The 16,318-nt window shown below is 38.1% G+C and overlaps 1 protein-coding gene across 2 annotated transcripts in view; it reads right to left on the bottom strand.

The window, feature by feature from the left end:
* The window catches only part of dpp6a (dipeptidyl-peptidase 6a), a 462,038-nt gene that overhangs the window by 4,231 nt on the left and 441,489 nt on the right, over nucleotides 1–16,318 (bottom strand). For both annotated transcript variants that reach the window (XM_055182097.2, XM_055182096.2), the window contains exons 18-25: nucleotides 13,776–13,874; nucleotides 13,588–13,657; nucleotides 10,956–11,150; nucleotides 10,649–10,703; nucleotides 8,260–8,359; nucleotides 6,860–6,918; nucleotides 6,696–6,768; nucleotides 6,543–6,616 (exon numbers count right to left, since the gene is read on the bottom strand). In XM_055182097.2, the coding sequence (XP_055038072.2) occupies nucleotides 6,543–6,616; nucleotides 6,696–6,768; nucleotides 6,860–6,918; nucleotides 8,260–8,359; nucleotides 10,649–10,703; nucleotides 10,956–11,150; nucleotides 13,588–13,657; nucleotides 13,776–13,874 (725 nt within the window). The remainder of the gene's footprint in view (nucleotides 1–6,542; nucleotides 6,617–6,695; nucleotides 6,769–6,859; nucleotides 6,919–8,259; nucleotides 8,360–10,648; nucleotides 10,704–10,955; nucleotides 11,151–13,587; nucleotides 13,658–13,775; nucleotides 13,875–16,318) is intronic.

Raw genomic sequence — 16,318 nt, 5'->3', positions numbered from 1 at the left:
AAACGCGATGAGCCAATCACAGTGTGCATAGTTAACCCAATACACACTGACATTATCTGATTCCTCGTCCATTGAAATGCATTGCAGTTAGTCAGTTTTCATTCAATATATGTTTTTCTTGTCATTTTAAATTTAAAATGGTCAAACGGTGTGCATGGAGCACAAGGCTGGGTGACGTTGTGTATTTTTACCCTTTCCCAAGCCACATCTCAACCGAGATAAGTGTCTGCTCTGGATTATTATGCAGCAGACCACAACACCAACTAAACGTGGATAAATGAAACAAGTATGTCTACATCTGTTCTAAGCGAAGTCAACAACGCATATTTGAACGTTACCTTTAACATATCTAACGTAACGTTAGCCTAACATTAGAAAACGTTAACGTTAGCTTCTAGCTGCATTGTACGTCATGTCACATCATGTTTTCACATCTGTAGTTCGGTTCATTTGGTCCGGACCAAAAGCAAAAAATTATTATTCATCATTAAAATATTCATTATTCAATAAATTATTCATTGTAACATTTTTAGCAGTTTTGGTTCCTTTTCACACCACACTGATTGCTCTGATCCGCACCAGTTGAAACGAACCAAAATTCTGTCATGTGATAAGATCCACACCACTCATTGGCAACGTGTTTAAACGTATTTCCTACGGATAATTCCAACGGAACTCTGGAAGTAAACAAAAAGAAGAAAAATACAGCAGACACCGTGACTTCGAGATGATATATAGTCTTTCTGTCTCCAAAAATCACCAATTGCCTCCTGTGACAGAAAATGTGAAATGTCTCCTACTGTGAGAGCTGCCATAGCGCCTGTCACTGAATGTTAATCGTTTGTCTGAGTGTGTGGAGGGGGCGTGGCTTAGCCATAGGTCAATTCAAGGACGCGACCTCAGAAGGCGAGCACTCGATTTTTGAAGGTCGCAGCCTCCGAAGTCTGCGAAGAGAACTGAAATGAGGCGGTCTAGTCTTCGGAGGATCCAAAATTTGCATCCCCTGCTGTATGCACCTACTGTGCCTGTCAGCGGGACACAGCGGAGACATTCCTGACTTATTAAAATAAATATAGAACCAGAAAAATATTATTTTATTTTAGAAAATATATGACACATTGATGTAGATTAAACTAACCAACAGTTTATTAAATTAATCAACCATAGAAATATATGCAACATACACAGAATAATAATGCAAAGCATTAATTTAAATGTTTATTTTATAATATCCAGCCATTATGTTCAGCTGTTACAGGCGTACACTAAATCCTGGGATAGGGAGGCATTTTGAGGCTTCATTTTGGCAGCCTTCGAATTGTGACGGCCTTACTAGCCTTCAGTCACGCTTATAAGCAAAGTGAACGTATATTCTATTTTTGGCATCTTTTTGGCATATAAGATTCAAAAAGATATACAACACATACACTGAATTGTGAGCAGGGGCGTAGCACAAGGTCCCGGGCACTATGCATATAGGCAGTTCTGATGCCCCCCATTTTTCCATTTTAGTTTTCTAATCACTACATGAACAAATTGCATGATAACCAAGACTTGATTTAGGCATATTTTATTTTGCTGAATGAACAAGACATTACATTTTCACATTACTTAGAACATTTATTTTTATTATGCTTTATTACTTCAAGGCATACATTTTAAATATGCCATTTTAGTTTTGTATATAAACAAAAAGCTCCATTCATAATAAAAGAAAAACAAAACTTGTCACTAGTCATTTTTATCTGGAGAAAAAAGGCAAAACAAAACAAATGCTATTGCTTACATGCTATAGCCTATTAATTTAAAATTAAACATGTTTCAAATTAGGCTATAATTACGGTGTTTTGTATGCAAACAGCATTGTTAGTATACAGTTAATTTATTTAGCCTTTCACCTCAAATTGCTTGTAGCCTATAACCAAATTATCATCTTAAAGTGTTTGTTCTGCTTTTTCAATGGGTTGTCTCAGTTCATTTTTAGCACTTACAATCACAAGGATATTCAAACAATTTAGCACTATAGATTTTGTGTTCTAGTTTGTGCTCACCTTTCTTTGAAAAGAAGTCAGTCACAAATTGTTTCCCCTCGTTTTGTTTTTACCTTCTCATGTTTTTTTATTCTTAGCTTTGCTTTGAGAAAGATAATTCAACCACACCGCAGAAATTTGTGCTCCACCAGACGCTTAACTAACATAAACAAAATATGCATGCAGATGGACTAAACCATTTGGCGCATTAGGGGTGGGACCGGGACACTTAAGTTTTTTTACTTATACAAAATGTAGTCAGTCAAATAGTTTTTCAGCCAATACACTAACTTTAAATTTCATCTGGCATTCATTATGAAATTAAATTAGGAATTGAAAATATCCAGGTAAAATAAAATATATTCCAGACTTTTCCAGGGCCCTCTCTCCCCTTGGCGCCCTGGTAGTCAGTAATGGTTTTACCCCCAGTCCAACGCCCCTGACTGTGAGTTTAAAATGTTACCATCGGGCCCTATTCGAATTGTAATTGTTTCTCTGGATGCCTGTAAAAAAACATTTGCATGCCTCCTCTGCATAAAAATACGCTTCACGTTTGGTTAATTACATTATCATTCACATGGATACTTGATTACTGTATATGTATATGGAATACTGTTGTGTAATTGAATACATTTAAAATGCTGCTGATAATAGGCATTTTATATGTTTTCTTGATGTTCTTCTCTTTATTTACATCGGCTCTCATTCACTGTAAAAGAGTGATGAAAGATTGTTTCCCATACTTCTCATCATTTCAGTTATGAAGATGTCAATGTTTAAATTGCTCGCAAAGAAAGACGCTTCACTGATGCAGATTAAACATGAAAGCAAGTGCAGAATGACTTCTGCATTGATCCCCTTTTATACACTCAGAGATTTGGATTCGAACAGGAATTAATTTACCACGTGACCTTGGTGTTTGTCAAAAACCGTAGGTAATTCAGCCAGGAATGTTTACGCGGGTGGTTGGAGAAAAACACTGACATTCTGGATTCGGACGGCAATAAAATCACTGACTTGTCCTCTAAATGATAAAAATACCGTGCGTCCCCACAAAAAACAATTACTGTCCGAATAGGACTTAAAAGTGCCATGTTGTAGATTAAATCGGTTTAAAAATCCATTCTTTCTGCAATAAGGCTATTGAACAATACAAAGTAGGTCTTGTAAGGAATATGTACATTGAATGGGACAAACTTTTTTTCTATTATTTATGTTATTGTGTAGATTATTTGTTATTTAACTATGGAGCGGTTTCCCGTACAGGGCTTATTTTAGTCCCAAACTAAAATGCAGAGTTGCTATAATTTAAAACATCTTGTACTGACATATCTTAACATATATCAGTGCCATCTTTTTGTAAGGTTTGTTTGTAAAAACTTCTTAAACGTCCTAATATAACTAAGGTCTAGTCCTGGAATAGCCCTGTTCGGGAAACCCCCCCTATGTGTTTCATGTTATGCAGTTGCTGTATTTTTGAACCCAAGACAAAACATTTTGGCCTTCTGGGACAATAAAGTTAACCCTAACCCCAACATTTGGAATTGGATCAAATAATCAAACCAAGTATAAAACATAAAAAAAAAAAAAATCTTGTTCCTGCTAAAACGTTCTCGGACTGTACGGCAGTCCTGATCCTGTTTAACTGGTGATAAATTGAGAAGTACAGCCTTGCACAGTAGTAATCCCAGACGATGTGTTATGAATATCTGCCCTAATTAATTCCAGACTTATTCAATCCCTGCCAATTAACAGGGAATCTATTAGGAAGCAGAAAGCAGAGAGGAAATCTCCTAGTGAAAGAATATAAAGGGATTATACAGCGTTCGGCTCATGAGAGTAACCTGTATAATCTGTTTAAATGAGCCGCATGCGTTCAGTGTTTCTCTAATCCTTCTGCTGGCAGAAACATCTTAAAGCTCTGAATGATCACAGGAGCTCACTATCCCAGACCTCACACACGCACGCACGCACGCACGCACGCACGCACGCACGCACGCACGCACGCACGCACACACACACACACGCACACACACACACACACACACACACACACACACACACACACACACAAAAACATTGATTGATGGACCAAGATCTCATACAGACTAAGCTGCACAATGTGGAAGAAAACATATTTATATTGCAGATAAACAAAATATTGCTATTGCGAAAGGAAAACTATAGTATTACTTAGACAGCTCTGTTTGAGAATGAATGATTTTGTAGGAAATGAAATGGTATCCTTGTGGAAATAAAAAGCTCCATTTCAACTTGTGCTTCTTCTACAGTTCTGGGATGGCAAATTGTGAAAAATAGTTATTCACGTTATTAAAATACTTTTTAGACCTGCATTTATTAAAGGGATAGTTCGGCCAAAAACGATATTAAACCCATGATTTACTCACCCCCAAGCTGTCCAAGTTGCATATGTCCATCGTTTTTCAGACAAACACATTTTCAGATATTTTAGAAAATATTTTAGATCTTTCAGTTGAATAAATGTAATGTTACGGGGTCCAGCCATAGTCCACGACCTTCAAGTCCAAAAAAAGTGCGTCCATCCTTCACAAATTAAATCCAAACGGCTCCAGGATGATAAACAAAGGTCTTCTGTGGGTAATCCGTGCGGTGTTGTTGTAGAAATATCCATATTTAAAATTTTATTAACGTAATTAACTACCTTCTGGTAGCGCCGCCATCTTAGACTCAGAAGAGAGTATTAGCGTAGTGTACGCACTTTTCTTAGTGACGTATGACAAATTCGGAGGGCGGGGGCACAGAGCAGCAGCAGAGAAACCTCTGTACGCTGCGTAAGCTCTCATCCTGAATGCGGATGAGACTAAGATGGCGGCGCTACCGGAAGGTAGTTAACTACGTTAATAAAATTTTAAATATGGATATTTTGGGGATTTATGAACAATTTGTTTTGGACAATTTCACCGAAGCGGATAAAGGGAAGATTTTGAAGGTAAGTAAAGAACCTAAATCGGCGCTGCCCGGTTCAGGTAACTAACAAGATTACAGTTTTATGACAGCTATAAATCATATTATGCTTTGTGTGTGCGCTTAATGGAATCCTGAGAGTCTAAGCTTTCAAACGATGTGCCGCATGACCGTATATTTTGAAGATTTAATGCTTCAAAGTTACAATGACGTTTATGCAGCATCTCGTGCAAAAGAGGGGGTGTGCCGTGTACGGCACAGTGATCCTTATCAAGTTAAGTCATAGATGTAACAATGAATGGTCTATCAATAGTCAATATTTATAGTCTATTGCAAGAGTAACAAAAAGCTAATTGATGCAAAACTCATCAGTTTATTGGAAAAAAGTAAGTTTCATATTAGTATGATGTTTTCAAGTAAACTACATTTTGAAAGTCTATTAGATATTTGTTATAGGTAGGGCGTATCTTATGGTATTTTGCAATATACATGATGTTAGTACTTAAGCTAAAATAAAGGATTTTTATTTTTCCATTTGTTTCCCCTGCATACTTGACTAATCTTGCTTGTGTATTGTATATCAGGGGTTTCCAAACTTTTTCAACCCAACAGGTGATCTATAGACCCACCATTTAAAAAAAATAGAAATATAGGGGAAAAAGCAACATTTAAAAGTTTAATTAAATAATATTAAAATACCTTATGATAGGGCTACACCATTAGGGCAAAATTCATAATTTTTAGGCTATGTGTTTGCACTGAATTGTAAATTATATATTTGAAAAATACAATGAATGGCAAGGCTGCAGAGAACAGTGCACTATTGCAGACTTATGTGGGCTACTTAGGAGTTAATTGTATTCTTTTAATATAGTCAGTCATGAACTAAAGTGATTACATTATTGGATTGCAAAATGGAAAGCTCTGTGTTACAAACATGCCTAAAACATAAAGCAGTGTTTTAATCTGCTCATTTGGTGAAAACGTTTGAAATGCACTTGTTTATGGGAAGTTTATGGGAATGCGGAGAACTTTTTTAAGTGACAAGAAATAAGTTTGTTACTAATTAAAAGAGTGTTGTGTTCATCTGGCAGTAGTATGTTTTTCTGAACATTGCCAGTGCCGAACCGTACCAATATAAAACCGTGACATGAAACAAACCGAACAGTGAGCAGTGTTAACCATTACACCCCTAATTAATAAAATTTTAATGGATTACTCAGGTACATTATATACTTTAGAGAGGACCGCGGCTGCAGCACATCGTCATTTTATCTACTTTTGGTACTGCTTTTGAAATTTCGCAATAAATAAAAAATTGTGATTACACTTGTCTGTCTGTTATGCTTTTTTTTAACTGTTTTGGGTAGATTTAGGGGAAGGACTCTATTAGCTGTTTTAGATTAAATATCTTTTAAATGCTATATTGTTACAACTGTTAAATGCTTTTTAAATGCTACGTTGCATAATATAGTTGTATGTTTTGTAGCTGTCAATGTCTGGTTCAACCCTAACCAGTAAACAAGGAGAATCCTGTTGTAGAAAGTTTCATCCAGTTTCTCTTACCTGCAGTGTATAATTTGCTCTCTCACTTATTAATCTGGCGATGAATTTGGCTGTGTGCTGAAAGTGGACTTTTTCTAAAAAGTAAAAAAAGATGCGTTATTCGGTATGCATTCATTTAATCTCAACACTGCGATCAGTGAAGAGTGGACTCACCATCTGCAGTTGGATGAATGATTAAAAACTTCTTATCGATGAACTGAGACGCTCTGTACGCAAGGTTGGCCATCTGTAGAAATAATAAACACAGCACAGTAAGTACGGTATAAACAAACAAAAGTGCATGCAACATACTGACTGTAAATTCCAGGAAAATGTACCTCGTATGCCCTTCGATCTGGCTTAGGAGGACCCAGATATCTCTCAGAGAAAGCTGAAGCTGAATGCAGGAAATGAAAGAACAGTATCACTCAACAATGACATTGCTCATAGGCTGAGCTCATTTCCAAGTGTTTATTATGATAATATTCACTGCTTATCAGAGCCGTTTCTCAATACGTTCTGACACGCTGGCTGACTTATAGACACATTTCTGTGCCATGGCCTCTTTAAGATGTAAAATATTGTTTATGGGGAACAAACACATGCTCTATTTTGTCATTCCTTTGTTCATTTGGTACCCTATGACTGCTTCAATTCACCTACAGTGTCTGCTTTCAGAATACTGATGGGATCCACGTGTCACAGAAAGCGACAGCAAAAGATGCAGATTTTAACATCATTCAGTTTGTTAGTGGCCATGCACACATACTTCTGCTCCATGTGCATTATTTTTTATTTGGTAGTTGTATTAATACATAAGGCGGATGTCTTTGGTCATAGGCTTGCACATTGCCTTTTCTATTTTTTCTGTGTATCGTGCCACAACCAATGCATTTTTTACATGCATTGTGTAAGAATATAACCTTTGTCAAGCAGAGTAGCCTACTACATTATTTAAATGGTATTTCCCATACTTGACATGTCTGTATTTTCATCTTATGATTGAAGATAGATTCTTTAAAATGACATCTTTAGCAGAAGTGCCATCAAAGCATGACACAAGGTCACTTTCTAAACCCATCACACTCACTGTCACTCAGAGAAGAAATGAAACCCTACCTTCATCTTGACACCGGACAAAAACGACTGAAGACACTTTATTGCATTCATCTTATAACTATAAAGCATTTTTCTTATAAATATAATACTTTAAAGTATATTATACACATATGCCGTACTGTCCCTTGAACTTAAATTTCAGCTTCTGTTATTCCTGTACACAAGTTGCACGCTCCTGTACAAAAAAAATGCCATTCAGCATATAATGTTAACGTGATTTACAAAATACAGTGAGGAAAATAAGTATTTAAACACCCTGCTATTTTGCAAGTTCTCCCACTTAGAAATCATGGAGGGGTCTAAAAAATGAATATACAAAACAATGGCTGATGATTCTGTTAAAAATGTAAACAGGCTGTTGTTAACATATATTTGCATAAAGCATCTATATATGTATATATGATTAGAGTATTAAAAACCTGAAAAGTGTTAAATTAGGGTAAATTTAAAATGGATAAAAATGTGTGATTAATTTGCGATTAATCGCGAGTTAACTCATGAAATCATGTGATTAATCTAGATTAATTTTTTTAATCTATTGACAGCCCTAATTTTGGCACATGTTCTGTTTGAGGACTGTTATTAAGTGATAAACACACATACAGTATATACAGCTTACCATAAAGTGCAAAGTCTGTGATAGGTGAGAGCACTGCAGCACACTTGAGCATGGATTCTTCAGCGCTAAGCAGAAGACTGGTAATGTAACCTCCATACACCTGAAACATTAACACAACTTAACACAAGATCTCTGAGGTAACACAACACTCACTGTTAGGGATATTTGATGCAGTCAGTCGTACACCTTCTGAACATGGATTAATGAATCTAAGCTACAATCTTTCAAAGAAAGACGTGGGCAAAAGAGAAGATGCAGCCTAAAATGTGAATTTCCTCAATTAAGGAAATACTCAAAAAATATTTACATATTAAATATACAGGAAATATTTACTGCATGAAACCAATTTGTTTTGGAATTTTAGAGAAGAACTACACCCACCTAAAGGATTATTAGGAACACCATACTAATACTGTGTTTGACCCCCTTTCACCTTCAGAACTGCCTTAATTCTACATGGCATTGATTCAACAAGATGCTGAAAGCATTCTTTAGAAATGTTGACCCATATTGATTGGATAGCATCTTGCAATTGATGGAGATTTGTGGGATGCACATCCAGGGCACGAATCTCCCGTTCCATCACATCCCAAAGATGAGCTAGTGGGTTGAGATCTGGTGACTGTGGGGGAAATTTTAGTACAGTGAACTCATTGTCATGTTCAAGAAACCAATTTGAAATTATTTGAGCTTTGTGACATGGTGCATTATCCTGCTGGAAGTAGCCATCAGAGGATTTGTACATGGTGGTCATAAAGGGATGTTCAGAAACAATGCTCAGGTAGACTGTGGCATTTAAACAATGCCCAATTGGCACTAAGGGGCCTAAAGTGTGCCAAGAAAACATCCCTCACACCATTACACCACCACCACTAGTGGTAACAAGGCATGATGGATCCATGTTCTCATTTTATTTATACGCCAAATTCTGACTCTACCATCTGAATGTCTCAACAGAAATCGAGATTCATCACCAGGCAAAATTTTTCAAGTCTTCAACTGTCCAATTTTGGTGAGCTTGTGCAAACTGTAGCCTCTTTTTCCTATTTGTAGTGGAGATGAGTGGTACCCGGTGGGGTCTTCTTCTGTTGTAGCCCGTCCGCCTCAAGGTTGTGAGTGTTGTGGCTTCACAAATGCTTTGCTGCATACCTCAGTTGTAACGAGTGATTATTTCAGTCAAAGTTGCTCTTCTATCAGCTTGAATCAGTCGGCACATTCTCCTCTGACCTCTAGCATCAACAAGGCATTATCGGCCACAGGACTGCCTAATACTGGATGTTTTTCCCTTTTCACAGCATTCTTTGTAAACCCTAGAAATGGTTGTGCGTGAAAATCCCAGTAACTAAGGGAAATTGTGAAATACTCAGACCGGCCTGTCTGGCCAACCATGACACGCTCCAAATTGCTTAAATTACCTTTCCTTCCCATTCTGTCATTCAGTTTGGAGTTCAGTGGATTGTCTTCTTGACCAGGACCACACCCCTAAATGCATTGAAGCAACTGCCATGTGATTGGTTGATCAGATAATTGCATTAATGAGAAATTTAACAGGTGTTCCTAATAATCCATTAGGTGAGTGTGTAAATATGTGGCATAATTATTTTATCTACTTTAAAAACATAGTATTATTAAATAATAAAATATTATAATTTGACAACTGTTTATTTATTGGCACACAACATGTGCAACATATTACACCTCCTCTCTTATAGAAACAACTAAACCATATCATAGCTATATATATAATTATAATTGATTGAATGTAATTTTAAGGCATAAAGTATATAAATGTCGAATTGAATGTTTCACATTGCAATTAGCAAATCTCAAAGACTGTGATATGCAAAATATGCAGCGAGTCTACAGCAAAAGCATGACTGTCCTCTTTGTGAAAGTCTAACCAATTGAGTGAGTGCCATACTTACGCCTGTCTCAGTGCAGCATGTCAACCAAAACAGTGCTTCTCCTAAATGGGCGAGGGGTTTAAACTTGACGCACGCGTGTGTCTCTCAGTGCTTGTTAAATACTTGCTCCTGACTAGACATGTGCACTGGTTGTTCCCAAATCTAATTAGCAGCAAAGTTAAGCTATCTCATAAGACACCTTCTTAACCAAAATCTATGGTATCATGATACTATATTCTTTAGTGAGAAGGCAATCCCAGGATGTATTGCAACATGCTCTGTGAAAACTGTTGAATTGCACAATACTGGATTATATTTCTTTTGCATTGTTTTGTGGGTATTTTAATTGGTTTCCAACAAGCTATTGTCTAAAACTCTAAAATATCAAAATGTCTTTCATTTTTACTACAAATATAGAGAGGTAAAGAGAAAGCTGTTTATCTTTGCTTTATAAGGCCAATTAACAAAACTAAAAAATGTTTTACCTGCCCGAAAGCTCCAATTCTGCTCTTGTCAATGTAGGGCTCCTGTAGCATAACACTGCCAAACACAAACATAAAATGTTACCTTGCAGTCTTTCACTGATCAGATTTTAAGCAAAATCTGCACCTTCTAACATGCTGAATAATCACAGTTCAGAAGCCCGGAGTCTGATATAAATGTGATTCATTTGTTACAGAACTGCTGTGGGGTTAAGGAGATTCGTCTCATGTTTGTCAGTGGGTGTGTACAGCTGTGCGTTGGCACTGATGGATATTCGCCGTGTATGAGCGCAGATGGCTGCTCGACTACCTGAGAGCCTCCAGCTGGTCTTTCTCCTCGAACATCCCCAGCCTGCGCTGCACCTTATGGAGAAAGTTGGTCCCTTGAAAGCCACTTCCACGGCCGTCGAAGCGCACAGCTACCACTCCAAAACTGCTGACCAGCACTGACGCCCAGTCAATGTGGAATTGCTCTGAAACCGACTGACTGCCCGGAGTACCATCTCTAAAAGAGAAAGACAGAGAAAAGGAAGAGAAGAGTATGAATTTGAGGTCCATTTGTTTTTTAGTACATATTGCTGCAATCCAAGTACATTTGGGCATCGTTTCTCTGCTGCATTTTTGCCTCTTTTTGCATTTATGCACTTAAATGCATTCAATGCAGTATTTTCTTTTTTTAGACATAACAGGTGTATTTTAGCAGCATCATGGTTGCACCCAGCTGCACTTGTGATGTGTTTTGAATCAGAAGAGTAGAAATTTGGGTCTGAGGCACATAAAAGCTGTGGGTAGTTCAGCTGTTGAGACAACTAGCGCACATCATATTCAGACTGCATGGGTGACTCTATAAAGAGTTCAGGTGTTTGCTGCTGCTGTATGTATGATGTATGCTCAGGTTAATTGAAGTCAGCCTGTAGATAAACTCATTCGTGGTGTAATTACAGTGTGCGGCTGAAAAGACAAAGATTAATAGCACAGACTCAAGTCTATTTTAGAGTTACACTCATACGTTTGATGAGACCTGAACCACGGCAGCGCAGAAAAGAAACTGCTGTTATGTGTTAATGGGATGACCCACAGCACATTTTTAAAGGGCTCATATACTACAAAGGAAACCGGGATGTTTCTAGCTCTTTCATGTTTTACAGCCCAACCTGATCTCATGGTTTTTATGAATATTAATTTCTTATGAATTTGTACATTGTGAATCATACTAAGAACTGATTTAAGATAATACTAAGAATTAGGCTCCACCCCTAACCACAACCTTAAATCCTGCAAATTCACTGCAGATCATACTAAAATATAAGAATAAGGTCATACAAATTCACAGAAATTACCCACTGTGTAAAATGTATATGTATGCATTTGGCCGACGTTTTTATCCAAAGTGACTTACAGTGCATTCAATTAACTCTTTCCCCGCCATTGACGAGATATCTCGTCAATCAAGAGAAAACACTTCCCCGCCAATGACAAGTATTTCCGTCTTTCCGCAATACCGCTATTATCCACTAGGTTCCGCAACTTTTTAAACCCGGTAGTATTGCCCTCTGGCAAGCTGCTGCATGTCTGTGTCTGTTTTAAAGATCGCTCTGAATGGGATCTCTATGAAAAGTCCGTCACAAAAATGGAATTATCTCAGCTTTTTGCTCAAAATGTGGTGTTTTTGCAGAAACCTACCCATATTCAAAAGCTGATTACAAAAGAACTATTCAAGGTAGGATGAAACGTTTTTTTTTTTGTTTGAAAGCAGAGGGTCTGGTCTGTTCTTTCATTTGATATATTGTATGTGTATATATTTGAAGAAGAACATTTTCTGGAAGGCATTAAACTTTGGTGAAAATCATGAAAAACTCTGGCGCTGGCTGGCAACTTTTTAAAAAAATGCTGGCGGTGAAAGAGTTAAACATCCATATGTCTGTTCCCTAGAAATTCAACCCTTGACTTTTTGTGCTGCTATCGCAATACTCTACCACTGAGCTATAGGAACTTAAAAAAAGTTTTGAATTGCGATGAGATTGTGTTGTACGAGTAACGTAAATTACATAATAATATTACTTTTCTGAAGTAACGAGTAAAGTAACGTATTACTTTATAAATGTACACATTAATATTTGAGTTATTTTTTTTAAAAAAGTAGTGCAAGTTACTTTTCAGTTTAATTCATTCGATTTAAAAAAAATCTATAATGTACTGAATTAAAATTAACATCTGTCACGTAGAATTACGCACACTATGCATGCGCGCCCGAGCGGGAATAGTTTTGAGAAACAGAGATGGCAGGCAAGAACTTGACATTTTTGCGAAAGGTAAATGCAATTTCTCAATGCAAAACTTCTTAGTCATAAAAACACCTGCAATGCCTGAACGAGATCAAGCCTCAGCCAAGTAAGAAAAAGTAGCTTAAAAGTAACCTAAGCATTACTTTCCATGAAAAGTAACTAAGTAACGCAATTAGTTACTTTTTGGGGGAGTAACTAAATATTGTAATGCATTACATTTAAAAGTAACTATCCCCAACACTGGTTGTACAGTCTCTAAAGGGGGTCCCAGACAGCAGACGACTCTGGGCCGGATCCGCTCCGGATCTGTGCCGAAGTCAACAGCTCTGGCGCTGATCCGGTGCGGATCCGGCCCAGAGTCGTCTGCTGTCTGGGGTCGCACACCAGACACGCAGCTCAGCACAGCATCACGTCTCAGAGGTATCGTAAACATTAAATAGCACGAGCTTCATCAGATAGGGTCTACTTCAAAATGCTAAATATACGTTAGCAGCCAATATTAATCGTTATTGATTTGCTACAAATATGATGTTATTTAATGTTAAACTATGTGAGTGGCGCTCTGTGGCGCGACAGGGATTTGAGCAGCTTCTGAGTTGTAGCTGGGCTGCGCGTAAAAAATAAAGAAAACTGTAATAACTGTTGGCATTTACTTACACAAGAAGCAGAAGTGGGTACTGTGATGTGTCTACGAAGCCTGCAGGTTTGAGGATCTGCATACTGAGGCCTGTGTATGACAATCTGACATTAATTTGCATCTGTATTACATTAATATCCCTCTTAATCCTCATCCATCATGCTAAGCGGTTCACCACAAACATTTAAACATGATTTAGATAACATACTGTAATCCTCTATGTTTATCTTCCTGTATTCCACTCTCGGCATCTGCATCGAGTCCACTGTTCTCCTCAAGTTCAGATTTAATTCAATGTCACACACCTCTGCAAATAGAAAGAAATGGATGAATGTCAAAAACTAATCTTTCCTACGAAGTCAATGCTTATATATTAAAGTATGAGTGATTTGGAAGTTATTCAGTGTTACAAATTTAAATTATACTTTGAAGCAACTTAGATGTACTTAAAGACTACATAGCAGTGTAATAATTAAATGTGTTTATTTTAATTACATAAAACTATTATCAACTAAAATGAAAGAAAAATATTAGCTAACATTATAATGTGTTACAAGTTGGTACACTCTAAAAATGACTGGGTTATTTTTGATCCATAATGGGTATATATTGGACATAAAACGTGCTGGGTTAAAAATGGACCCAATGCTGGGTTATTTTAACCCTGCTGGATTATTATTCCCCATGGTTGCGTAACATTGGGTAATTTTTGACCCAGCATGGGGTAGTTTTTAACCCAGCATGTGTTCTGTCCAATATTTACCTATTATGGGTCAAAAATAACCCAGCTATTTTAATGCTGCGTTTATACCAGCCACAGTAGAGGCGCCAAGCGCGAGCGATTTCAATGTAAAGTCAATGTGAAGATGCGTTGACGCGCGCCTGGAGGACTCGCTGCGCAGATGAGGCATTTGGTGTGGCACGGTAGACGCGATTCCGCCTCATTCACGCATCTAGTTCGCACGAATGGCGCGAATTGAGCGTCTGCCATGGTACGCGCGAATGGTGCTTTTTGTGCATTTTGCTTTTGACCCGAATTTGCGGCTGACGTAAATTTTGAACTTTGCTGGATTTTCGCGCCGCGTTAACCAATCAGGAGCCTGCTTGCTGCTGTGGCGGCAGCCCTGCCCGGAGTCACTCATTCACCATGAAGGAACGCTTGATATTGTCTGTGAGCAGTTACCCGGAGCTATCCGACACAAGTTCTTATTTCTATAGAGACAGGAATAAAAAGGAACTCAGTTGGAAGATTGTCAGTGAGGACATTGGGCAACCTGGTAAGTTGTAATACACATTTTACTTTTGAGTCACGTGACGTTTATCGACCCGCACCGTTTATTTTCCCCCTATAGTAAGGTTACCAAATACAAACCGGTAACTCTCTCGATAAATGCACAATCAACATCAGCCATCTTGCAAACAGACAACCGCATAGCACTTGCCCCTCTCTCAAGAAGCAGATATTGCCTCTGACGCGCGTCAAATGCTTTGCTTTTCTAGAGCAAAGTAGACGCGCGAATGCATTTAAACTGTTCAAGACTCAAACTAGGCACGGTAGACGCAATTTCAACGCCTCAAACGCGGTTGGTGTAAATGCAGCATTAGGGGCCAGTCACACCAAAAGCGTTTATGGCAGTTGCAGGTGCCTTTTTTGAATGATATTCTATGGGCAGGGCACGTTTGCACGCTGTTTATGCGAGGAGAGGCGGGCCTTACGTTGTGGTGAGGGAAGTTTACAGTTGCTTTGAAGAACCGGACTCCACTTGCTCACTCTCTCCTGCGTGTTTGTGCACCTCTCATCCTCAAACAAGGTCAGAGCAAGCGCCCTCTTTTTAAAGTTTCTGCTAATATGACAGTTAACAGCAAAAGAGCGCTCACGCTTCAATATTTGATTGACAAGACAGCTGACTCGGTGGTTGCTTAGCAATATGAAAAGCCGCATCGCACTGCTCTTTTTTAAAAAAGGCAGTGCGTCGCGCCTTGCGTTTGCAAGCGTTTAAAGTGCTTTTGGTGTGACTGGCCCCTTAGGGTATAGCTGATTTAAGTTGGTTGTAACAGTATGTAATATAGACGTTTTTTCAGACACACGCCCTTGTGACGGTTACGCGGCTGGCCTTAAGTTAACTTCCGATCTTTGTTTGTAATCGATTTGGCAAACTGACCTCTGGAACAAATACTTTTTCGGTTTTCCTAAGAGAGGGCGAGCATTGACCACAGTGTGAAGAGAGGTTTGGCAGGCAAAAATTATTTTTTATCTCAAACTATGCATTTGCAAACCCTTTTAAAACAAGCAAAATTAATTAACAAAGTGTTCTGGGAAATAAACAAATGGTTCTTTGATAACCAGAGGTTGATTCATGATTGTAAATGTTGAGAGGTTTTGGGAAGCCAATGAACAGCTGGGTTTTCTGATAGAGAGTCTAAAGAGAGCAGATATCAAGCCTGCTGCTTTAAACACAAACACCTTTAATTCTGAACAACACGGTGACAAAGTCTTGGAATTGCACGTAACAATTAAGAGCACACGGGGGTTGAGGGCTTGCTTTTTAGACAGGCTTATCAGTGCCTGCTCAGACTCAAGTCCCACAAAGCGCACCTGCTCCCATTGCACCAATGCTATTGACATTGCTGCACATTCGAAAACAAGCAATGAATTATACATATTTAAGAAAAGGATCTGCGTGGGTGTGGTTTAAGTCATCTGAATGTGACCTAAGTGATACTTCAAATTGAATCGTAAACAAACATTCA

The sequence above is a fragment of the Misgurnus anguillicaudatus genome, chromosome 25 (genome assembly GCF_027580225.2).
Source record: "Misgurnus anguillicaudatus chromosome 25, ASM2758022v2, whole genome shotgun sequence".
In the NCBI taxonomy this organism is placed as follows: domain Eukaryota; kingdom Metazoa; phylum Chordata; class Actinopteri; order Cypriniformes; family Cobitidae; genus Misgurnus; species Misgurnus anguillicaudatus.
This window is presented reverse-complemented; position numbering and strand designations above follow the sequence as displayed.